This window comes from Mauremys mutica, chromosome 14, assembly GCF_020497125.1.
Source record: "Mauremys mutica isolate MM-2020 ecotype Southern chromosome 14, ASM2049712v1, whole genome shotgun sequence".
NCBI classification, from domain to species: Eukaryota; Metazoa; Chordata; order Testudines; family Geoemydidae; genus Mauremys; species Mauremys mutica.
The window spans coordinates 3,472,160-3,497,246 of NC_059085.1; the positions used below are offsets into that span (position 1 = coordinate 3,472,160).

At 42.3% G+C, this 25,087-nt stretch overlaps 1 protein-coding gene across 8 annotated transcripts in view; it reads left to right on the top strand.

The window, feature by feature from the left end:
- Window positions 1–25,087, top strand: part of RFWD3 (ring finger and WD repeat domain 3) — a 53,475-nt gene that overhangs the window by 3,374 nt on the left and 25,014 nt on the right. Inside the window, exons 2-10 of one of the 8 annotated variants that reach the window (XM_044987492.1) lie at window positions 1,914–2,048; window positions 2,223–2,369; window positions 3,342–3,408; window positions 3,941–4,331; window positions 5,807–6,027; window positions 8,492–8,589; window positions 8,669–8,866; window positions 11,990–12,081; window positions 19,244–19,358. In XM_044987492.1, the coding sequence (XP_044843427.1) occupies window positions 3,943–4,331; window positions 5,807–6,027; window positions 8,492–8,589; window positions 8,669–8,866; window positions 11,990–12,081; window positions 19,244–19,358 (1,113 nt within the window). In that variant the 5' untranslated portion in view covers window positions 1,914–2,048; window positions 2,223–2,369; window positions 3,342–3,408; window positions 3,941–3,942. Of the gene's footprint in view, window positions 1–1,913; window positions 2,049–2,222; window positions 2,370–3,341; window positions 3,409–3,940; window positions 4,332–5,806; window positions 6,154–8,491; window positions 8,590–8,668; window positions 8,867–11,989; window positions 12,082–19,243; window positions 19,359–25,087 lie in introns of those variants that run through there. The other 7 variants (XM_044987495.1, XM_044987493.1, XM_044987497.1 and 4 more) reach the window with 7 other exon arrangements.

Below are 25,087 nucleotides of genomic sequence, written 5' to 3' on the forward strand. Positions count from 1 at the left end.
CTACAGACAGTGTTTGTACTGCTTTAATTATTGCGGTTTAAAGAAGGGTATAGGTAAAGCCGTACAAAATTGTGTAGATAAGACTGTATTCACTCTAGAGCTGAAAGTGAGTGTAGAAACTAGTTTTGCTATTGCATCAAATCAGATTTTTAAGGTAATTGTTGAGGTGCCTGTGATGGGGTTGGTCACAGAGACCCCCCGCTTGGGACTGTAACCTGATGTGCTGAAACTACCTTTGAGCCCATTTTCCCTGTCTTGTTGAGCCAGACACACTAGCCTGCTGCAACACAGACCCAGGGTCTGAACCACATCCCCAAAGCTGCAGTCTTTAACTGAAAACCATTCAGCAAGTATTCATGTCTCCAGCACCTAGACACCCAGCTCCCAACAGGATCCAAACCCCAAATAAATCCATTTTACTCTGTATAAAGCTTATACAGAGTAAACTCATAAATTGTCTACCCTCTATAACACTGATAAAGATGCACAGCTTCTTTGCTCCCCCAGGTATTAATCACTTACTCTGGGTTCAATAATAAAAGTGATTTTATTAAGAATAAAAAGTAGGATTTAAGTGGTTTCAAGTAATAACAGACAGAATAAAGTAAGTCACCGTGTAAAATAAAGCAAAAACATGCAAGTCTAAGCCTAATACATTAAGAAACTGAATACAGGTAAATCTCACTCTCAGAGATGTTCCAATATGCTTTTTTCATGGACTAGACTCCTCCTTAGTCTGGGCCCAATCCTTTCCCCTGGTTCAGTTCTTGTTAGTTCCAGCTCAGGTGGTAACTAGGGGATTTCTCATGACTGCAGCCCCCTTTGTCCTGTTCCACCTCCTTATATATCTTTTCCACAAGACAGGAATCCTTTGTCCCTCTCTGGGTTCCCACCCCTCCTTCTAAATGGAAAAGCACCAGGTTTAAGATGGATTTCAGTACCAGGTGACATGGTCACATGTCACTGTAAGACCTCATTCTCCATTCTTTCAGGGTTAGCCTGTCAGGAAGGTTTGACCGTCCTGGTTAATGGGAGCCATCAAGATTCCAAACCATTATTAATGGCTTACACTTTGCATAGTTACAATAGGACTTTAGAGTAATACTTCATATTTCTAGCTTTAGATACAAGAATGATACATACATACAAATAGGATGAACGCACTCAGTAGATTATAAGCTTTGTAATGATACATTACAAGAGACCTTTTGCATGAAGCCTATTCCAGTTACATTATATTCATGCTCATTAGCATATTTCCGTAAAACTTGGAGTGCAAGGTCACAGTGCCAAAGTAACTTTGAACTATTTCAATGCTAGCTGGTTGCACTGAAATATCCATTGGACAGATGATAAACAACTGATGTGTGGTGCTCCATTATCCCTTTCTAAAGGTAGCTAAAATTACATATCATGGTCAGTGGAAGATACAGGGAATTTTCCCTATTTTGTATTCCATCTGCCTGTTCTTACATGCAGTTACTTAGCTACCATCAGCTTCTGTGATAGTAATGACTTTTGAAGTGACACGGCATTAGCTCTGCCAGGCCTTCTGTGTTTACATTGTACAGGCTCTTCACAACAGGTTGGTAGTCTTAACTTTGAGATGAAATTCATTTCTAGGTTGGTGGTCTAATCTAGTCATGTTTTGTAGGATACAGCAAAGGCCACGGAATTTGTATTTTAACACAGTAACTCTTCTCCATTGGTCAAGATGGTAACTTCCTCTTATTGAAGAGGACTTTAAAATATTTACAACACTGAGTGTTTCAAAATTCTATTGAGGCAGTGTTTGGATAGCTTTAAAGAAAATAATAAACATCATAAAGGATATGCCTGATCTAACAAAAAGTTTTATATTTTCCCTGTAATTAAGACAACTTGTTTAAAATATTGTTTGAATTTCACTATAGATTCCTTTATTCTAAAATGGGATCATCGGTATTATATAGATGAAATTATATCATAGAGAAGAGGATTCCAGCCTATTCATCTACATACACTTTTATGAATTGAGACTGTTTAATTCAGTTGAATTAACTTTAAAGGTAACGTTTTTTGTTGGATAAGTTAAGGTTGCAGGCATGTATATGTAGATTTAATGCATATTACCTTTCAAGAACCTTAGTATTAAAACAAACAAGCCATAAGAAACACAGGACATGCAATGTTGCATTTCTCAAACAAAGACCCAGACTGCCATATCTTTCTATCCTTTGTAGAAATACCAGCCTCCCATCTTCTCTTCTTTGCATGGAGAGTATCTCAAATGTGCAACATAGAGCATTGATCTTCTAGTTCATATGAGAGATGTTTGTGTAAAACAAAGCATGCTATGCTGTCCCGGTGCTAATCTTTGCTTTCTCCCTGTAAGTACTTTAATTTCATGATCCTGGGTAGCATGTATGTAGTGTGTAAAGAGCTGTCTAATGATATTTGGGTAATTGGCTGACATCTGGGATCACTGAGCATGATCAGAGAGGTTCTGAGTACCTCCAGAAAGGTGCAGAGTGCCCTCAGTATCCTGCAGAATTGAGGCCCTTAATAAATTGTCTAAAGTATGTTATTTGTCTAACCAGGAATTTGTAAAATTTTTGTTTGTGCTCTCTCTGATCATGAAGAAATCCATAATTAACATTACCACATTGTGACTAAGGCATTCTAGTTTTTGTGGGCATGAAGATTAGGGTTGGAAAGGACCTCAGGAGGTCATCTAGTCCAACCCCCTGCTCAAAGCAGGACCAAGCCCAACTAAATCAAAACCCTAACCCTCTGTGTAAGCTCAAAAACTTGTCTCTCTCACCATCGGAAGTTGGTCTAATGAAAGATATTCCCTCACCCATCTTGAGTTCCTTTATTATTATTTTTTTTTAAACCATAGCTATGGGAACAGAGTTAAAGTAGTCTGTGTGCTCGTTCTTGAGAGGCAGTCAGAAATCTGCATTTCTTGAGTTTCTAATATATGATTGTTTTTAACTAACATTCCTGTCTTCCAAAAACCCTACATTGATTTATATGAAATTTTGCAATGAAATTCACTCTCAGTCTGAGTATGTACCTACATATGACATATAAAGGGCTGATCATATCAACAGTGTCATGTCTGGGGGTATTGTTAGAGTATACTACTTAGGCTTATACAATACTAGTGAACATGAGGAGGTGTATGCACAATAGATGGCGCAGCCAGGTAAGATTAATGGTGAACTTGTTGTCTTAACTGAATTTCATTCATTTTCTAGGAAACTCCATTTTTGGGATAGGTTTGGGTTTTTTTGTTTTTAAATAAACCATTGAGTCCTCTGCCACGTGTGTAGTGCTCTATTAATATTTATTTACAGGCATTTCTGTGATGATGTTCACTTTGAGATGCTCAGATACAAGATCCTTTGAGATCATAGATTAAAGGTATGAAGTGCCATATATTATTTGTTAGTTAAGCACTGTAGACTGATGTAGCTCTCTCTTTTTTGGGGGTGGAGGATGAATTTAAATACATAGCATCTGCCAAAATCTCTACCCCAAAATACAAAAATAATCTGTGAATACATATTAACTATCAAAGAAGAACTCCCCAACTCACCTACTCCCATCAAAAGGCTAACTTGAATAGACAGGTCTTACAATGTGTCCGTGAGGCTAGAAAACTCAGGCTCGGGTGGGTTAGAGACTTCCAGAGTTGGGGACTTTGAAAATGCTTTTATCAAGCCCTCAGCCAACTGATATATAAATCCAAGGACTGTTAAACTGGAATTCTCAAATCATCTCAGCTGCCAGAGAAATGGTCTCTAAGAAGCACTGGATCTTAATCCTAAAGGATATTGCAGTCAGCAGGTGTCTTTATGCTGACGTGTCTGTAATTTACTTGAAGTGTGGACTTGTGTACAAGTGTTTGCACTAATCCCACATCTTTGTTTGCTCCATCCCATTCCTTTCTCAGAAATGGCACAGGAAGAAATGGAAGTGGATCTCCAGCCAGCAGTTACTTATTCTGTGGAGCACCATGAGGCATTTACCTCAGAGGCCTCTGGTCATGCTCTACTGTCACTGCCATCCAACTCTCCAGTGCCTAGTGAAGAGGCAGAAGGCATTGTGGTTCCTCTTGCTGACGAAGAAGTCATTGTGGTCTCTGGTGCTGATGAAGCAGTGACAGTTGCTGAGTCTGACTCCCAGTTGCATGCTGCCCCTAGCCTGGATGGGCTGCAAAGGCTGCATGGGGTATTGGAGCTGTTTCGATTACAGGCTGCACAACAGATTACACGACAGCCACCAACGAGGAGAACTCGCCGGCGACAAAGAGGTGGTGGATCCCAGAGGACAATCAGTACCAGGTAAAACTGAAAAGGAGTCAAGTCGGAACTTTCCCCCAACCTAATGATTTCACTTTATAATCTGTCGTACTTCCTATGTTATGCTGAACTCTAGAAAGCCCAGCCCAGCCCACCTGCATGAGCTAGGCCAAATTCTGTGCGTCCCAAGTTTTCAGTAACCCTAGTAGGTAGTAGTATGATTCTTCTCATCTGCTCTTTAGAATCTCTTCTGGGAATCATGCTTTTTGGCAAGACTCGTCACTCATTGCTTAGATACTGTGATAAGTGTTCCAGAAATGCTTACAGACATAACTTCATGCTTGTAAAGCACAGTTTTCCACAGTATTCAGTGTCCCCTTCAGCAAACAGGAAGATTTGTGAGCAAAAAAACAAATTTGAAAAAGTTTAAAGCTTAATTCTATGCTGAGTGCCACCTGTGCCTTAGCTTCAGGGGGGACCCATCAGCAGAGACCTTCATGTTTAACTCTCTTCACATTTTGGCTGTGCAGATCCACTCTAAACACTGTGGGTTAAATCCTGGCTCTATTCAAGTCAGTGGAAGTTGGGCCATTGATCTCACCCCAAGTAACTAAATACAGCTGGACAGTCTGCCCTGGGATCTCCTGTAGGTGTAATTCACTTCCACATACACAGGCCATTGGGCCATTAAGCAGTCTTGTAAAATTCTACTTGCAACTGAAGAACAATGTTGTTGTTGGATTGGCAAGTAAAATAGCACAAGCTTTCTTCAGTCTAATCATTATTGTAAAGTAGTTTGGTACATATTTGTGCCATGGCACAATCTTGCAAAGCTGATTAAAGAAAAAACGGGTTTTTGTGAGGAGCATAAATTAATTTAAGGGATAGGAGTCTGATATAAGCAACCAATTTGTTTCTAAATACTGTGACTGCATCTGGGGACCAGATGATGAGTTCATTTGATAAATCAAAAAAAGCGAAGTCTAGTGGTGAGAAATCAGATGCGGTGGCTCTGCTGGGTAATAACTTGTGTACCATACTTCCCACCTTTAGCATCACTTCATCCCTCGGTGCCTTGTTTTCCCCATTTGTAAAATGGGGGAAATGATACTGACCTCCTTTGTAAATCACTCTAAGATCTGCTAATAAGAGCTAGATGATGACACAAGCAGGGTCAAGTGCACCACATCTTGTTTTCCCCTTTCCATCCCTGGAAAAACAATCTTCCTTCTACGCAGAGGCAGATCAGGCATCTGCATTTTCTAGACCTAAGCAGTGAAGCGCTATCACAGCTGCATGTTGAGTATGCTTCTTAGAGTTGTTAATTCACTGCCTTGCCTGGGGATTGGTGCTGTTCTGGGTGAGACATTTTGTGGTCAGTTTGGTTGTATCCCTTATGTCCGCAAACAGAGGCTCGGTGTTGTGGCAAACAAATGAGGATCTAATTTTCTCTTGTACGTTTTACCTGCAATAATTAATATGAAGAAATACTGCAGCTTTTACTCCTTGCTTTTCAGGCCCAGGACACCACTGGATAGTTATTTCATGGTCAGCAGGACTCAAGGGTCAACAACAGCAGCATTTCCACCACTGGAGACTTTGCATCTTCCAGTTGGCAACAGTGGTCACAGCTCAGATGAAACCTTGGAGCTGAGTGACTCTGACAGCAGCAGCTCCACTGAGGAGGAGGATGTGGCAGTACCCCAAGAGGAGGCACCCATAACTGCCAGTTTGGGAGGTTTGTGCTGGTTTCACATCACTGTGAGTTCTGAAATGCCAGTAATTCCTCTCACTTCATTTCCACTGTCAGACAGGACATCGCTTCATAGAGAATCTTTTCAAGCTTTACAACAGAGCTTCAAAGGTCTGGCATCAATACTCATAGCTGACGTGGATGGGTTGCTGCCATAATGCAACAGTGGATGAATATTAAAATAATCCTGAGCAATTTTTTTTAGCTGTTTACATACCCACTGATGCCTCCTGGAAATCTTCAAAATAAGTAATTCAGAGATTATTCTGTTTTCTACTTTCTGCAGTTCTTCTTCCTCCCCTGATCATTATTATCAAGGATCATTTCCAAATCAGAGGGCCTCAATTAATTATTGTAAATCAATGTAAACCAGTTAGGTCAATTTACAGTGGAGGATCTGGCCCAGGATTTTTTATTGCTGAGGAATTCATCTGCTTCAAGGGTTATTCTTTGCTTAATGCAACTTCCTTCCCCTTAGCTCCTTAGGGGATAGTGGCTCACTTAGTGGATCACTCAGTGTTTTTCAACCTTTTCAGGCTGGTGTTCCTTACTCAAAGTAAAAAATGTTCATGAACCCCTTAGGTTTTTTTTCTTACTTTTTATAATAAAAATACTTGATCTTGAAAGGGAAGTGGATGTGGGCAGTAGGGGAATGAGATTCTTAAATTTCATTACATTATAAAGCAAACACCCTGTAAAATCTCCCAGGAGACAGCTGATTGCAAGGTATCAATCTTAACCCACCCATCTCATTATCAAGGGATAGCGGCATCATTTTGCCCCTCCCCCCTCTTTTGCTCCCTATTGTTCTCCCTTCCTGAGCCCCCTTTTTTTTGTGTGTGCTATCCTCTTATTTAATCTTCAGGTACCCACAAAATGTCCCTACTATACCTCCAAATTCCAGAATGAACACTTAGAATCAGTAAAAATAAGATCAGTGGTTGGCTGTCAAACTGGGGTGGGGGTGTGTGTGGAATGTTGAGAGGTCCTGCAGGAGTCAGTCTTGAGTCTGGTACTAGTCAACATTTTCACTAATGATTTGGATAGTGGAGTGGAGAGTGTGCTTATAAGACTTTTGGGTGACACTACACTGGAGTTGTAAGCCCTTTGGAGGACAGGATTAGAATTCAAAATGACCTCAACGAATTAAAGAAGTCTAAAATCAGCAAGATTAAATTCAATAAATCCAAGTGCAAAGTACTACTCTTAAAAGTAAAAATAAAATCCACAACTACAAAATGGGGAGTAACTGAGGTGATAGTACTGCTGAAAAGGATCTGGGGGCTTCAGTGGATCACAAATTGAACGAGTCAACAGTGTGTTGCAATTGTGAAAAAGGTTAATATCATTCTGGAGGGTAGATAAGACACAGGAATGTAATTGTTCCACTCTACGCAGGTCTGATGAGGCCTCAGCTGGAGTGCTGTTTCCAGTTGTGGGTGCCACACTTTAGGAAATATGTGGATAAATTGGAGAAAGTCCAGAAAAGGGCAAGAAAAATGATGAAAGGTTTAGAAAACCTGGTCAGTGGGAAAAGATTTAAAAATCTGGGCACATTTAGACTTGAGAGAAGACTGATTGGGGTGGGGGGGTGCGGGGGACTGATACCTCCTCAGATATGTTAAGAACTGTTATAAAGAGGATGGTGATCAATTGCTCTCCATGTCCACTGAAGGTAGGACAAGAAGTAATGGACTTAATGTGTAGCAAGGGAGAGGTAGGTTAGATATCAAGAAAAACTTTCTAATTCTAAGGGTAGTTAAATTCTGGAATAGGCTTCCAGTGTTTGGTTATGGAATCCACATCATTGGAAGTTTAAAGACAGGTTGGAAAACACCTTTCAGGGATGTTCTAGGTTTACTTGGTCTTGCCTCAGTACAGAGGGCTGGACTAGATGACCTCTCAATGTCCTTTCCAGCCTTAAATTTCAATGATTTATGAAGGTGTTACAAAATCACTTTGTTAATTGTGCTAATTAGTTATCTTTTTGCTTCAGTACATAATATTATTTATTCTAGTCAGGGCCGGCTTTAGCAAGTGCGGGGCCTGATTTGTACTCACCCGGTGGCACTCCGGGTCTTCGGCGGCACTTAAGCAGCGGGTCCTTCACTCAAGGACCTGTCGCCGAAGACCCGGAGTGAGTGAAGGGCCTGCCGCTGAAATGCCGCCGAAGACCCCCCAGAGTGCCTCTGGGTGAGTAAAAATTAAAAAAGCGCCTGGCGCGGGGCTCGATTCGGGAATCGGGCGAATTGGCCTAAAGCCGGCCCGGATTCTAGTATGTTGAGTAAAGTTTTTGTTTGCAATCCTCATTAGTTACTGCACCAGTGCTTGTTCTGATGTTCTAGAATACTAAAGTTACAAAAGAAAATTCAGACTACAACCCAAGGAAGAGAGTCCTTGCGCCAGTTCAAATAAATTAGTCTTCCTTTTTTTCCTGTCTGCTCTGAAGTTTCTGATCAGGTCCAACCAGAGCCCCCTCAGCCTTTGCCTTCCTCTGCAGAGCATGAAGGTCGTGATGCTGAAGAAGCAGAAGTCCAGCACAAACAGGTAAAGTGAACAAACAGTCCTTGGACAGAGAATAAAGATGGCAAATGTTGTGTTTGTCTGATCTTTGTTGTTGTTTCAGAGAACTCCACTAAAGAAACCCAATGTGACCGTTCCCACTGTACCGTTGGATGAGGAAGAAGGGGACACCTGTGCCATCTGCTTTGAGCAATGGACTAATGCTGGGGAGCACCGGCTCTCAGCATTGCGGTGTGGACACCTGTTTGGATACACTTGCATCATAAGGTGGCTCAAGGGACAGGCAGGGAAATGCCCTCAGGTAAAATGCACCCTTTTGTGTTGGAACAGATTTGCTCTCAGGCAGCCTCTGGTCCAAATGTGACCATCATTAAGAGGGTTATTATTCAGAAGGGAATGAAGTCAGGGTTTTAAATACTGTACAAAAAGTCCACCATTTCAGCCTGTCAAAAGTAACAAAATCCTCACTGTTTTGAAGTGATTTTCACCAGGATCAGCTCACACTGTTCATCTGAAGAAGAACTTAAATTCTTCACCTAATTCAGCACAGTTTTGCTGAAATTAATTAGAGTATTAGTGTTGCTCAGTGGGTAGTAACGTCACATGTGGGGCAAAAGGAAGTGTTCCATGACTTGGTGTCATGACCAGTGCAGTACTGGAGGGGACTGCAGTTTGGTGCCGTTTGTCAGATAAGATGATTAATGACCTTTAATGGAAGTGTCTGGCAGTATTTTAAATTAATGGCTGAAAGCTCTGGTTTCCTGGTTAGGCATCTAAAGGAGGTTCTAAGGTTCAAGGCTGTGTGAGAACCACTACTAAGTTCAGGATTGCTGCTGCATTTGTCTTCCGTTGCTGCACTCCAATATCTGTCACTGCTTCAAAGGGTGAAAAGTACTTTAGTCAACCTAATTGTAAGTAAAAAAACAAACCACTTCAGCTTTTGTTTCCTTAGAAATGGAGTGTGTCAAATGTTATCAAATATATGAGGCTATCAGATACCAGAGAGAGGTTAAAACATAATCAACTTCTTAAACCATTAATGTCTTGTGACTGGATGCTTGTATGTTAACAATTAAGGGATTCAGCCTGTTCCCTACTATTCACATAGCCTTTCACTCATTCATTCCTAATACTGTCTCCCCACCTATTTGAGAGATCATTTCCAATATCTGTTAATTTATTTTGACCATAGCATATATTTTTCCAGATTTTAATAGGGCAGTATTAAGTTTGGGCAGGAATAAGTAGGGTGGGATTTAGACCTGGTCTACACTAGAAATTTACATTGGTATAGCTATATCTCAGGGGTGTGAAAAATGTACACCCTGTGAGATGTAACTATACTGACCTAATCCCCGGTGTAGACATTAGTAGACAGATTTTTCCATCGACCTACCTACTGCCTGTTTGGGAGGTGGATTATCTTCACCACCCCTCCCTTCAGTGCAGCTGCACTGCTATAGTGTTTTAAGTGCAGGCATAACCTAAGGGTGTTTCTGTGCTGCAATAAAAAAAACCTGCGGCTGGCCCATGCCAGCTGATTTGGGCTTGTAGGGTTCAGGCTGAGGGGCTGTCTAATTGTGGTGTAAAAATTCAGGGTTGGATTGCAGTCTGAGCTTTGGAACCCTCCTGCCTCGCATGGTCCTGGAGCCCAGGCTGCAGCCCAAGCACCAACATCTACACCACAATTAAACAGCCCCTTAGCCTGAGTCGGCTAGCGTGGTCCAGCAGCAGGTTTTTAGTTGCACTGTAGACATAACTTCACTCACTTAGAGTATGTGGCATTGGGAAACGGGCTTTGTCATTTAACTGTTCATTTCTAGTCCTCCTAATGTTTTGAGGTTTTAACAAAAAAAAACCAACCAATTTTATAGCTTTTTATGTTTTTGCAGAGTGTAATGTTGCCTCAGTGTTAGCTGCACTCTTCTGAAACATAGTTTCACGCCTAACTTTTTGATAAAACTGTTTTTTTAGATCAAGAATAGTGTTCAATTTACAACGCAAAGAGCCAACCGTCACTTCCTAGCCTTCTTACCTGAGGGCCCAAGGTTTCAGTAGCTCTCAAAAAAGCCATTGTATAGTTTTGCCAGTTTTGCTTGCTTTTGAGTGGGATTCCTGCTGAAACAGAGTCTGGTGTTTTACGCTGTAGTTAAACAAAAGAATTCATTTTTCAGATCTGCCTCTGGCTTCTCATCCTTGTCATATCTGTGTAACTTTTTTCAGAACAAAATCCTCAGCGGGCATTCCTCAGACTTGAAATTCTGTTCTTAAACTTCTGTGATTTCTCATTCTTGCTATCATTTACTTCTCTTTCAAAGGGTGGAGGGGAGATGCTCCAGGAAACACAGTAGTTGATATCCTGAGTGATTAGACTTTTGGTGTCTTATTACATCTTCCTGCTAAACATTCTAGTAGTGCATTATGTATTTTTGTGTGATGATCTTAAGGATGCCTATGGCTGGTTGATGAGTGTCTTCTAATGACATAGCAACCTGAGAAGTGTCTGAGATGGGCTTATAGAAAGCGACAAGGAGTCCTGTGGCATCTTATAGACTAACAGACGTATGGGCTTGTCGCTCTAAAGAAAAGACGAGCTAGCCCTAGGTTTTTTTCTCTCCATTTACAGTTGCTTATTCTTGAACTGATTTGCACATTGTTGTTGTGCACGTGGCTTTGTAGAAAAGGTGGTTTGAGTGCAAGTTACTATTATAGTTTCACATTCTAGATCCTACTAGTGACTGCTGTTGGGTGCTAGGGAAGCAATCGTAAGCATTTACTACTCTACACACACAATCTTTTGCCGGACATGGAAACGGTGACAATGATGTATGTCTTTATACTACTAAACAGTAGATATTCCTGCATTTAAAAGATATGAAGTAATGTGGGATTCCCCAAAGGCTGCTTGATATGGTCCGTCTGTAGTCTCTTTTATCTGATGCCTACAAAGCATTTTCTGAACACTAAGCCTTGCAGTCCCCCCAGTCCAGTTTTACAGATGGGGAAACTGAAGTACAGAGAGATTAAGTGACTTTGCTAACACCACATAGCACGTACATGATAGAGTTATGAATAGACTCAAGTAGTACCTGATTCTTGCTGCTCTCAAAGTAGAGGTAGGGACTGTATGTTTGCATGAGCATTTGAATTGCTCACAGGATTTATCTGGCTGTCCTGGGTACTTGGTGGTTTTGAAACACAAGACCAGGGGCAGCAGAGGGATGTTTTCTGAAAGGTGAATGCAGCACTAGAAAATCAGATCTAAAATTTCAAAATAGCAGTCCTGATTAAGGTTGTAATGACCACATGGATAGCAACGTTTGAAGAGGAATTTCAAAATATTTAACAGAGTAGGAATATTTAATTTGGGTTCGAATTGAATGTTAATTTCCTAGGGATAAACTGAACCTACTTTTTATTTTAGTGCAATAAGAAGGCAAAGCGTTCTGACGTAGTGGTCCTGTATGCCCGTACTTTGAAAGCACTGGACACCAGTGAACAGGAGCGCATGAAAAGGTATGGAGCATACACCTCAGATGTACCATCTCTGTCCCACATGTACATGCCTAAGGCCTGGTCTACACTACGCGTTTAAACCGGTTTTAGGAGTGTTAAACCGATTCAACGCCACACCCGTCCACACTAAGAGGCCCTTTATATCGATATAAAGGGCTCTTTAAACCGGTTTCTGTACTCCTCCCCAACGATAGGAGTAGCGCTAATATCGGTATTGCCATATCAGATTAGGGCTAGTGTGGCCGCAAATCGACGGTATTGGCCTCCGGGCGGTATCCCACAGTGCACCACTGACCGCTCTGGACAGCAATCAGAACTCGGATGCAGTGGCCAGGTAGACAGGAAAAGCCCCGCGAACTTTTGAATATCATTTCCTGTTTGTCCAGCGTGGAGCTCCGATCAGCACGGGTGGTGATGCAGTCCGAAATCCAAATGCAAAAAGAGCTCCAGCATGGACCGTACGGATGTGATCGCTGTATGGGCAGGCAAATCTGTTTTATCAGCGCTCCGTTACAGAAGATGAAATTCCAAAGCATTTTTAAAAAATCTCCAGACAGAGGCCACAGCAGGGACTCAGCACACTGCTGCGTGACAAGCGTAACGGAAAGCCAAAGAATCAAATGGACACTCATGGAGGGAGGGAGGGGGGACTGAGGACTCAAGCTATCCCACAGTTCCTGCAGTCTCCGAAAAGCATTTGCATTCTTGGCTGAGCTCCAAATGGCTGTAGTGTCAAACACATTGTCCGTGGTGGTTCAGGCTCGTCAATTTACCTCCCTCACCCACCCCCAGAAGTAAAAGGGGAAAAAAATCCTCTCTTGACTCTTTTAAATGTCACCCTATGTTTACTGAATGCTGCTGATAGACGCGATGCTGCAGCAGTCAACGGCAGCATCCTCGCCCCGCCCCCCCCCCATGGGTGGCTGATGGTACAATATGACTGATATCCATCCTCATCATCAGCCTTGTGGCAGATGGTGCAGTGCAAAAGGACTGGTATCTGTCATCAGCCCGTGAGTGCTCCTGGCTGGCCTCCGGTGAGGTCAGCCGGGGGCGCCTGGGTAAAAAACTCCTGATCATTCCTGGTAGATGGTGCAGTATAACTGGTAACCGTCTTCATCATAGCAACAGGGGGCTGAGCTCCATCAGCCCCTGCCCTTCATGTGTAAAGAAAAGATTCTGTTCTGCCTGGACTATCATAGCAGCGGGATGCTGGGCTCCTCTCCCCCACACTGCTTAATGTCCTGTCTGGACTATCATAGCAGCTGGAGGCTGCCTTCCCCTCATATCTCACTAACAGGTCACTGTTTCTTATTCCTGCATTCTTTATTACTTCATCACACAAATGGGGGGACACTGCAACGGTAGCCCAGGAAGGCTAGGGGAGGAGGGAATCAACAGGTGGGGTTGTTGCAGGGGCACCCCCTGTGAATGGCATACAGCTCATCATTTCTGCGGGATCAGACACGGAGCGGCTGTGCTCTCTGGTTCTCTGATACACTGGTTCTCTAGTACACTTGCCCCATATTCTAGGCAGGACTGATTCTATTTTTAGATACCGTAAAGGAGGGATTGACTCGGGGAGTCATTCCCATTTTTGTCTTTTGCGCCCCCAGCCGATCTCAGCCAGGGGCACCTATGACAGCAGCAGATGGTGCAGCACAAAAGGACTGGTAACCGTCATCTCATTGCCAATTTACAATGGCATGGTAGATGGTACAGTACGGCTGATAACCATCTCTGCTATCATGCAAAAGCAAATGAATGCTGCTGTGTAGCGCTGCTGAATCGCCTCTGTCAGCGGCATCTAGTACACATACGGTGATAGTGACAAGAGGCAAAACAGGCTCCATGGTTGCCATGATATGGCGTCTGCCAGGGCAATCCAGGCAAAAAGGGCGCAAAATGATTGTCTGCCGTTGCTTCCCTGGAGGAAGAAATGACTGACAACATTTACCCAGAACCACCCGCGACAATGATTTTTGCCCTGTCAGGCACTGGGATCTCAACCCAGAATTCCAAGGGGCGGGGGAGACTGCGGGAACTATGGGATAGCTACAGAATAGCTACCCACAGTGCAACGCTCCAGAAATCGACGCTAGCCTCGGACCGTGGACGCACACCACTGATTTAATGTGCTTAGTGTGGCCGCGTGCACTCGATTTTATACAGTCTGTTTTACTAAACCAGTTTATGTAAATTCGGAATAATCCCGTAGTGTAGACGTACCCTAAGAAAGAAAACTGATTTCATGCAGCCTGACTCTTACCTAGGCCTTTTTTTAGCTATGCTCCCTGAAACTGGCTATGCACTGTCTTAACTTCGAGTGCCAGTATTATGATTGCCTTAAATATGGAGATCATGCTGTATTCAGCATGTGTTCTCTGGAACAAAGGATCCCTATTAGAATTGGATTCTTGGGTTTTGTGTCCTTGCACATGGAACTGAGAGCTGACTAAAGAAAGCTTAGGTGGTATATGTTAAAACTCCACAGCTGAAGAATGTGCTAAGTCCTTCCAAAAAAAATCCCAAACAAACTAACTGCTAATTCATCTTTACATGAGAAATGAAACACCTTGTCCAGAAATGCAGTGAGGGTGAACAGTAGACTTTAACTTTGCTATCTCTTTACATATGCGTTAAAAAGTGGTCTCATCTTATTGTCAAAAATGTAATATGATATGGAAACTATTTTGTAGCCAGTCTGACTACATCTAAGATGAACATTTAGAATTCATTATAAACCAAAAACCAGGATGAAATTAGCCATTGTAATTTCTATGGTATAATTTCATGTACAGTGGAAAATTTTCTGTTATACGCAATTACAAATAGTATAATAAAATCCAATAAAGGCTAAAGGTTGCAGAATCCCAGGTCCTTCCTAAATCTTAGTATTGCTGAGAAAAACATCATTTCAGCTTCCTTAGATCGTTTCCACTTTCAGGAAACTCTTTCAAACTCTCTTTTCAAATCAGTACTTATTTAAAATACTGCTACCATGGTGAAACTTCCAAGTGACCTCATCATCTCCTAATATAGCTGTCCTGTGTTACCCTAACTGCTAATCAGAAATGGGTGAGGAAGGAATTTTCAGCAGTGAAAATAGATATTTTAACTGGCATTCTGTGACCAGGGTCCCGGGAGGGCCATACTGAGGCTAATCAATTAGGGCAAACGGCAAAGAATGGGGCAGCCAATCTCCAAAGCTGGTAGATATTCCAATATTTAGGTTTACCAAGCCAACACAAAACAGCTTCTACAATACCTGACTTGTTTCACAGAAGCCAAAACACAGTTCCCTTATAGCAACCAGCCTTGGGCTTCCACCCAGACACCCAAATCGATGAAGATGAGGATTACTGAAAATCTTATTCATCATATAAGAAAGTTCATAGAATCATAGAATCTCAGGGTTGGAAGGGACCTCAGGAGGTCATCTAGTCCAACCCCCTGCTCAAAGTTCTACCAATCCCAAAGGATTGGACACATTACTTCCCAAGTTAATGAATATTTCAATCTTATCCAAATGCACGCTACAGCCAATTCTTATTAACTAAACTAAAATTTATTAAAAAAGAAATGAGTATTGGTTACAAGATCAGTATACATACAGACATGAGTACAGTTCTGAGATTAGTTTCATAGTGGAGATGGTGAATTTTGTAGTTGCAATGAGTTCTTTCAGAATTAGTCAATAGATTATAGTCCAGTGTTCATATTCAGGGTGATCCAGGTGGGACTGGAGATCTTAGTCTTATAACTCAAGCTTCCCCTGCATAAAGCATCAAGCAAATCTGAGATAAAAAGAATCAGGACCCAGGAGACCTTTATACAGTTCCAGGCCTTCTCTTGAGAGCGCAGAGTCCTTGGGCAAACAATAAGCAATCATCGAGATTTTGAAGTAGACATATTTCCTAAGCATCACTGGTAATTAGCTTACATGAATTAACATAAAGCAATTGCCTTTTTTCCACCATTTGCAGGTGATTTGCTATACATTTCAAAGAGAGATCAATACAGTGATATTGCATAGACAGGAACCCTTGGGTTACTTTGTTAACCTCTAACAATATAGTATGTAAAAACACAAATATTATCTACCAATATGTCTCTAAAAGTTGAATTTAGGTCATTTATCCTGCAGGATACTTATCCCTTTCTGGCCATGTGTCACACGTGCCGTTGCATGATGCTGTGTTTTTGATCTCTGTAATGTTATAATTCATTGCGAACACTGGATGTGATGTTGCAAAACACGGTAGTGGGGAGATGTTAAATAAAACAAATGACTATCAGGCTTCTAACTCCCACTGAAAAACTAACTGTGTCTTTGAAAATCTTCCCTACAGGCTGTACCTTTCCTGCTTCTGCCACCCTCTCCCACTGACCATTCACATCTCCTCTTCCCCTGTACTTCACTGCTGCCTTCCCTCCAGTGTAATTGCAATCCATCCAAGATATCTGAATTCCTCTCTTTCGTTAGGCTCAGAGTGCCAGGATAGGAATATAGAAGTTAAGCTAGAATACACATCCTTAACTCTGCCCCCTTGCAGATATGTGCTGTTAGTCTTACGTTTATGTTCATATTTGATTTCTCAAATTCAGTAAAGCTGTTCTTGGACCTCTAGATACATATCCATGTCTCCAAAGGCCATTATCTTTGAAAACTCGTGGTGATCTGGGAAGGTCCCAGACGATTGGAAAAGGCAAACATAGTGCCTATCTTTAAAAAAGGGAAGAAGGAGAATCCAGGGAACTACAGACAGGTCAGCCTCACCTCAGTCCCTGGAAAAATGGAGCAGGTCCTCAAAGAATCCATTTTGAAGCACTTGAAGGAAAGGAAGGTGATCAGGAACGGTCAACATGGATTCACCAAGGGCAAGTCATGCCTGACCAACCTGATTGCCTTCTATGATGAGCTAACTGGCTCTGTGGATATGGGGAAAGTGGTGAACATGATATACCTTGACTTTAGCAAAGCTTTTGATACGGTCTCCCACAGTATTCTTGCCAGCAAGTTAAAAAAAATATGGATTGGATGAATGGACTATAAAGTGGCTAGAAAGCAGGCTAGATCTTCAGGCGCAATGGGTAGCGATCAACGGCTCGATGTCTAGTTGGCAGCCGGTATCAAGTGGAGTGCCCCAGAGGTCGGTCCTGGGGCCAGTTTTGTTCAACATCTTTATTAATGATCTGGAGGATGGGATGGATTACACCCTCAGCAAGTTCGCAGATTACACTAAACTGTGGGGAGTGGTAGATACGCTGGAGGCTAGTATAGGGTCCAGAGGGACGTAGACAAATTGGAGGATTGGGCCAAAAGAAATCTAATGAGGGTTGAACAAAGACAAGTGCAGAGTCCTGCACTTAGGACGGAAGAATCCCATGCACTGCTACAGACTAGGGACCGAGTGGCTAGGCAGCAGTTCTGCAGAAAAGGACCTGGGGATTACAGTAGACGATAAGCTGGATATGAGTCAACAGTGTGCCCTTGTTGCCAAGAAGCCTATAGTAGCACATTGGGCTGCATTATTAGAAGTGTTGCCAGCAGATCAAGGCAAGTGATTATTCCCTTCTATTCAGCACTGGTGAGGCCACATCTGAAGTATTTGGGCCCCCCACTAGAGAAAGGATGTGGACAAATCGGAGAGAGTCCAGCGGAGGGCAAAGAAAATGATTAGGGGACTGGGGCACATGACTTACGAGGAGAGGCTCAGGGAACGGGTTATTTAGTCTGCAGAAGAGAAGAGTGAAGGGGGATTTGATAGCCGCCTTCAACTACCTGAAAGGGGGCTCCAAAGAGGATGGACCTAGACTGTTCTCAGTGGTAGCAGATGACAGAACAAGGAGTAATGGTCTCAAGTTGCAGTGGGGGAGGTTTAGGTTGGATATGAGGAAACACTATTTCACTAGGAGGGTGGTGAAGCACCGGAATGAGTTACCTAGGGAGGTGGTGGAATCTTCATCCTTAGAGATTTTTAAGGCCCAGCTTGACAAAGCCCTGGCTGGGATTAATTAGTTGGGGTTGATCCTGCTTTGAGAAGGGGGTGGGACTAGATGACCTCCTGAGGTCTCTTCCAAATCTTCTGTGATATGTAACTCATAATATCATCAATATAGATATTCGCTACGGATGTTTGTAATGGAAACTTCCTTAATATCAACCCCTGATACTAAAACAAACGCAGTTGTATTTTGCTTTTTACACAACAAAAATCATATGACAAAACCACAGGGTGCAGTTAGGTCCCACATAATTGTGTTTACTAAACAGATGCAAACATGCAAGCCTATGTATGCATATACTGCTGCTCTGACTGGTTTGTAGCAGTTTCTGAAACAGAACACAGCAGCACTAAAAACTCCCAAATTATTTACTCTATTCCTATATGCTGTGTCCTTGCTCCCCCTTTATGTAAAGGACACTTAAAAGAAAAGTTACAAATGTGTTACTGTCAAAATTTCTATCACTCAATATACAACATGGCATAGATTAGTCTGAGAGCTGGTTTATGACTTCTCTGGAGAATGTCTTAGGCATCACAACAGTATCTGTTTTTTCTGATGTAGCTGTATTAGTAACATCTTCCTGCTGTGTCGTATTAGGGTCACTTGTAATTTAAAAAAAAAAAGGACCTGAGGCTCATGGTATTATTACAGGTCAGTGTCTGGCTGTATTGTAGGCTTGTTAATATTCAGTACCTGTCGAATTCTTACATAGGAAATGTACAGAATGTGTTTTTCCTCCGTATTCACTTTTTTATTTTGTGATTGATGGAAAGGGCTTGTCTGTCTTTAGAAAAGTAATAGAATAGTCCTTGTGAGCCACTAGATAAAAGGTCACAGTTACTGTTATGCATAACTAAGGCCCCTCCATTATTCACCTCCAATAAATCATTAGGAGGGGAACTCAGATGGGAAAGTTGTTTATGCAAAAAAAAAAACAAAAAAAAAACCCACAATAACTGGCTAACTGCTAATGGCCGGGAGGCAGAGCAAGGAGATAGAGTACAAGATTCAGTGGGATTTACTGAAAGTGTTGTTAAGCTTACCTGAGCGTGGCTGTGTTTTAACCTACACTGGTAATAGAGCTGCAGCCCAGAGGAACATCCTAAGTTGTGTCCAGTCATGATCATTTCTTTTTTTCTTCTCTACTTAGCTCTTTAGAAAAGGAGCAGATGTTGCGGAGACAGGCGGAATTGGAATCTGCACAGAGCCGTCTCCAGCTGCAGGTCTTGACAGATGAATGCAGTAAACTTCGCAAGCAAGTTCAGGTAAGTTCAGCTCCTGCACATTGATGATGGGCTCTTCATTGCCTCCTTCTCTTCAGCTGCTGTCTCATGATGTGCTTTCCTTCCATGTTTAGTCTGAGCGAGCTTGTGTGTGTTCTTCCAAGCAAGATAAAATATCTTGTCAACACAAACACAGCTTCCAGTTTCATCACAGTTCATAATTCAGTAATGTTTTAAGGTTTTCTGCAAGTATAATTTCTCACTAATTATAGTTGAGCATTTAATTCTGAACTCGCATGCTATTACTCAGATAACCATTAAAGTGAATGCTTATAGTGAACATTTTACTTTTCTGACATAACTTTCTAGTGTGATTTTTGGTAATGGATTTTAATAGATCAGATTTCTTTTGGACTGTATCCTATAGGTTCTTCCATCTTTGCTGAAACCAGGTCAGGAGTCAGCACTGTCTCTTCTGGTGGTATCACAATATGACCAGTTTATAACTGCAGGCTGCTTGCTGTGGGAAGAGCTGTTTAGAGACATCACTGTCTCCTCGTACTTACAGATTGCAGAATTAGTGAGAACAAACTCTTGGCTGCAGAGATGCCTGGTGATCTGTTCCTTTCCAGGTTTAGTCTGAAGTTATATAACATTCTGATATCTTATCATCTGCAGAAAAGGCTGTGCTGGTTTCCTGTAGAGCAGAGGTGGGCCATATTCGGCCCTCCAGATATTTTAATCCCTCTCTTGAGCTCCCACCAGGAAACGGGGTCTGGGGCTTGCCCCGCTCCAGCTGGGGAGCGGGGTCTGGGGCTTGCCCCGCTCCGCATGGATCCCGGAAGCAGTGACATGTCCCCACTCCAGCTCCTACACGTAGGGGCAGCCAGGGGGCGCCACACGCTGCCCCCACCCCAAGCGCTGCCCTCGCAGATCCCATTGGCTGGGAACCGCAGACAATAGGAGCTGCTAGGGTGGCGCCTACACACAGGGCAGCGTGCAGAGCTTCCTGGCCACACCTCTGCATAGGAGCTGGAGGCGGGACATGCCGCTGTTTCTGGGAGCTGCTTGAGATAAGCACCACCCGGAGCCTGTCCCCCGGCCCCCTCCCATGCCCAAACCCTCTGCCTGAGCCCTGATCCCCCTCCCACCCTCCGAACCCCTTGGTCCCAGCCCGGAGCACCTTCCTGCACCCCCAACTCCTCATCCCCAGCCTCACCCCAGAGCCTGCACCCCCAACCAGAGCCCTCATGCCCTCCTGTACCCCAGCCCCCTATTTTGTGAGCATTCATAGCCCACCATACAATTTTGATACCCAGATGTGGCCCTCAGGCCAAAAAGTTTGCCCACCTCTGCTGTAGAGAATGCGAAGGTTCATTGAGACTTTCAGCTGTTGTACTATCTGGCACCTTTCACCAGTGCTGTATCCTTGTTACTAGGCTTGGCAGAATTTCATTTTTATTTTGTTTAAAATAAACATTGATATCAGCTGAAATTATAAAGCATTGTTTTTTATTTTTATCTGTTTAAATTTTCACAGTTGTGGGACAGACATTGAGATTCAAAAACTTCTAAAATCCAGATTGTCTACACCACATGTCATAATATATAGTAAATATTCTTAAATCAATAAGTTCTCAAGCAGCATTTTTCTTAGTTTGCTTATCTGTATATTTTGATTATCGATGGAAATATTTTGTCATTGTGTACAGTGAAATCAACATTTACTAACACGTATCATCTTAAAAATTGAATCCTTCTAAGCCTGCTTATAACCTGTTCCATTGTCAACCCATTTCTTGCTGTATCAAAAGATACAAATATTTTATTCAGCCTTCCACTTAGTTTCACTTTTTGCTTTTGTTCTTTGCTTTTTGAATTTCTCCTGTTTTCTGCTCTCCTTGACTGTGGGGTTAGGTGGCACCTGCTGTGCTACAATCTGCCAACATGACCATGACACAAGGCTTCACAGATTAATTGGCTGAATTCCTATGTCAGATTGCATGTCACATATGAGCTAATGAGAAGATCTGGTTCACCATGGACATTGATCAAGGAAAATCATGGATGCAATAAATCTCTAGATTCCACAGTGCAATGTCTTTCTGCAGTTCTGTGAGTTTTTACATTGATGAAGCATACAGACTAACAGTGCCAATAGGATAAATGTCAGAAATACTATACAGATTAATTACCACACATACTCAAGCATATCTTAGTATTTATACTACATTCCTCACTGTGGCATCAAAGTGCCTAAAATTACACACCAACATTAAAGTGCAGTAAATAACTTTACATTCTGAATGAAGTGAAGGATAACATCACTAACCAATTAACATTTGGCGGAAAGTTCAGAATGGGAATCCTATTTAATTTGTGTAGCCTTATACTATGAGTATATGGAATAAGAGGGGGTAGGGGTAGCTCAGTGGCTTGAGCATTGGCCTGCTAAACCCAGGGTTGTGTGGCCACTTAGGGATTTCGGGCAAAAATCTTTCTGGGGATTGGCCCTGCTTTGAGCAGGGGGTTGGACTAGACCTCCTGAGGTCCCTTCCAACCCTGATATTCTATGATTCTGTGAAGAGTGCTGTATGTTTAAATTGAGATTATGTAGTGAACTATGCAATTTGTATTTTAATAATAGTGTTACTGAACACTTAGACATATTTAAATGGCATAAAAAGCTATGATGTAATTAAGCTTATAAAATTAAGTATAATGTAAACACAGAAGCTCTTATTATGAATCTATTAAAAAAATGAAAAATATATTCAATAATAGAAAATTCTCTAACTGCATGGAAGTTTCTTGGGGAAATATAGTTGGTACAAAACCAGTAGATATAGTACAATGTCATATACTTATAGGAATCTTAGTGGAAACTAATGTAAATTTCCCCTTTTTAAAGTTACTGTGTAAGCTAGTTTTTTGTTGCTAATATCCATAATTTTAAACTGCATTATCAAAATCAGTGTTGAAACCCTATACAGTAATAGATGTACATTTGGTATTAGAATTTTCTAAGATTAAAGTGAGAGTACTATTTAAATAGAAATTCTTAAGCATTTCAGTTTTTATAAATTCATACTTCTGGTGTTAAAATGGAGCTCCTTAGTGCATATGTGCACTCAGCTTGGCTTTTATTGTAGTTTAACCACTGTATATAATAACATTTTGTGAAGTTCTCATTAAAAGCATATTAATTAGCTGCTTGTGCATTTACAGTAAGAAAAGGCTACCTTAAGTTTCAGCTTGCCACAGCAAATAAGGATAAATTGTTTGCTGTGGTAAGCTGAAACTTAATTCTTTAGCAAGGGTCCTGGATTCTGTGGCAGACTGAAAATTGTGCAGCAGTTTCATTTGTAAATGAGAAAATATGTATGTGGGAGTGTAGAATTAAGCATGCCATCTGGATATTTGTGCTAAAATATGAGCACTTAAATAATTAGTGTTAACACTTTAAATTGTCATCACAAGATTTCAGCGCTTTCAGTCCTTTGAGATGAATGGGGCAGCTCACACTTCCCAAGCTATTGTTTCAAACTCAAAACAATGACCTTGCTTCATTTACAGTTACTGTCATAACTTTAAGGGCTAAAAATGTGTGGAGGTTTTTAATGAAAATTTTAAATTGTGGAGTACAGTTCTGTAGCCAGGAGTAGATCCTACAAACAATGCACAAGACACAGAGTATACAGCACCTTGCTTATGTACATCTAAAACTGTGGTGTCAAATGCCAACCCTCTGGGTATATATGTTGTGCCCCACATGACAGATTGAGATTTGAGTTTTTTAAATATTCTGCTGAAAGTTTCTAGACATCCTGATGGTGGGGAGGAGAAAGAACTTTCCAGCAGTGAACCAAATATGAACTGATGCAGTGCTGTCTTCCTGAGTCTGAAAACAGAGACTGCAGCAATAGCTCTTAAGAGGTGTGAATTCTGTCCCCTGTTTATCACATTGGTCTGTTAATGCTAAGCACTTTAACACAGTAGCCTCCAGCCTTTTTATGAATTTAAGGGCAACTCAGGATGTACCCCACCCTTTCCCCAAGTCCCCGCCCCTTCCCTGAAGCCCTGCCTCACTCACTCCATATCCCCCCTCACCCCCCCGTCGCTCGCTGTCCTCCACCCTCACTTGCTTTTACCGGGCTTGGGCAGGGGGTTGGAGTTTGGGAGGAAGTGCAGGCTCTGGGCTGGGGCCGAGAGGTTTGCAGTGTGGAAGGGGGCTCCGGGCTGAACCTGGGGTAGGGGGTTGGGGTGCAGAAGAAGTTATGGGGCCTGGCTCTGGGAGGCTGCAGGTTGGGTGGTAGAAGAGAAATGCTGGTCCAGCACAGCTGGGCCTGTTGTATTCATGCTACTCCTGGTCTTAATGCTGCAGAGCCATTCAGAACCTGCCCATTGAAGGGGGCGACACTTACCTCGGGCAGCCCCGGCCCCATGCTGCTCCCGGAGGGGCCAACATGCCCCTGCGGGGGCACATGGCTCTGCGCGCTGCCCACCTCTACAGGCACAGGCACCACCCCCACAGCTCCCATTGGCCACAGTTCCCCATTCCCGGCCAATGGGAGCTGCGGGGGCAGTGCTTGCAGCCAGGAGCAACACATGGAAACCCCTCCCTCCCCTGGGCTGCTTCTGGGAGCAGCCTGGGCTGGGATAGGCAGGGACCCTGCCTTAGTGGCAGCGGGCAGCCCCATTACACCACTGGAGATCGCAATTGACTGGGAGAGTCTCCAGGATCAACCAGTGGATCATGATCAGCTGGTTGGTGACCACTGCTTTAACATATCAACTATTTGATGGAACATTTCCCAGTCACTTTATTGTTTCCGCTCAACTAAAGTTTCTCTCTCTGTGATAGCACACTTCTCCTGAATGGCTAAACTCAGGTGAAGGAAGGGTTAGGTGTCTTGTTGTTGTGGGAAATCTGGTTAATCCCCTCTCTTCTCTAGTTGCCTTATCTTCCTGTCTTTAACTGGTGAGGCTTTTGAATAAAATCTTTAATGTGGTGAAAACTTATCACTTCTGTTTTTTGTTTTTTAATTACCTGCATCTTTCTCTGAAAGACACTGCTCTCTCTAGTTAAAGATGAAATTAAGCTTTCCATTAACATCATTGTGGCCTCCTTCCCCTCCCCAAATCCTCCTGTCTTTGCCTGTTGCTACTCCAATAGCCCTGAAACATCACGTTTGGTCTTATGCTGGGGTAGAATCTGGAAAGTTTTTGAGGCAAATCAGAGAAGGCTCCTGGAAGATGTGAAGTGAAAGCTATTTTTAAGCTCTCAAACACTTCTAGGAAAGTTTTTTTTTGTATTGAGATAATTATAAATTAGTTTGACCTTGAAACTCCTATTTTTCTTTTAATGTTTGTCTTTTTAGAATTGTTTGCTGTTGACTAGTTCTGGTTTGAGCGAGATTACTTGGTGCAATTATTAAAGCTAGTTTATGCATACGTTAGGATCTTAGAGATTTTAAATCTATAATTTCATTTCTATGGTGCTTTAATTGTTTTGCAGACAGTATTTGGAGTATATCTTAAATTATCCAAGCTGTGGAAACAGGCCCCATCTCTCTTTATCTGATTGCTTTAGGTATTTGTAAATATCTGTGTAATAGTATAGCATCATGGGATTAGTGCTGGTGGTCATGACCTTGGGTTGGGTTATAATCATTTGGGCAGAATTCTTGTCACAGTTATAATGTTCAAAATTGCCATACCCTTACACTTCCTGTGGATGATCTTTGTGAGGCAGAAAATTATCCAGTGAA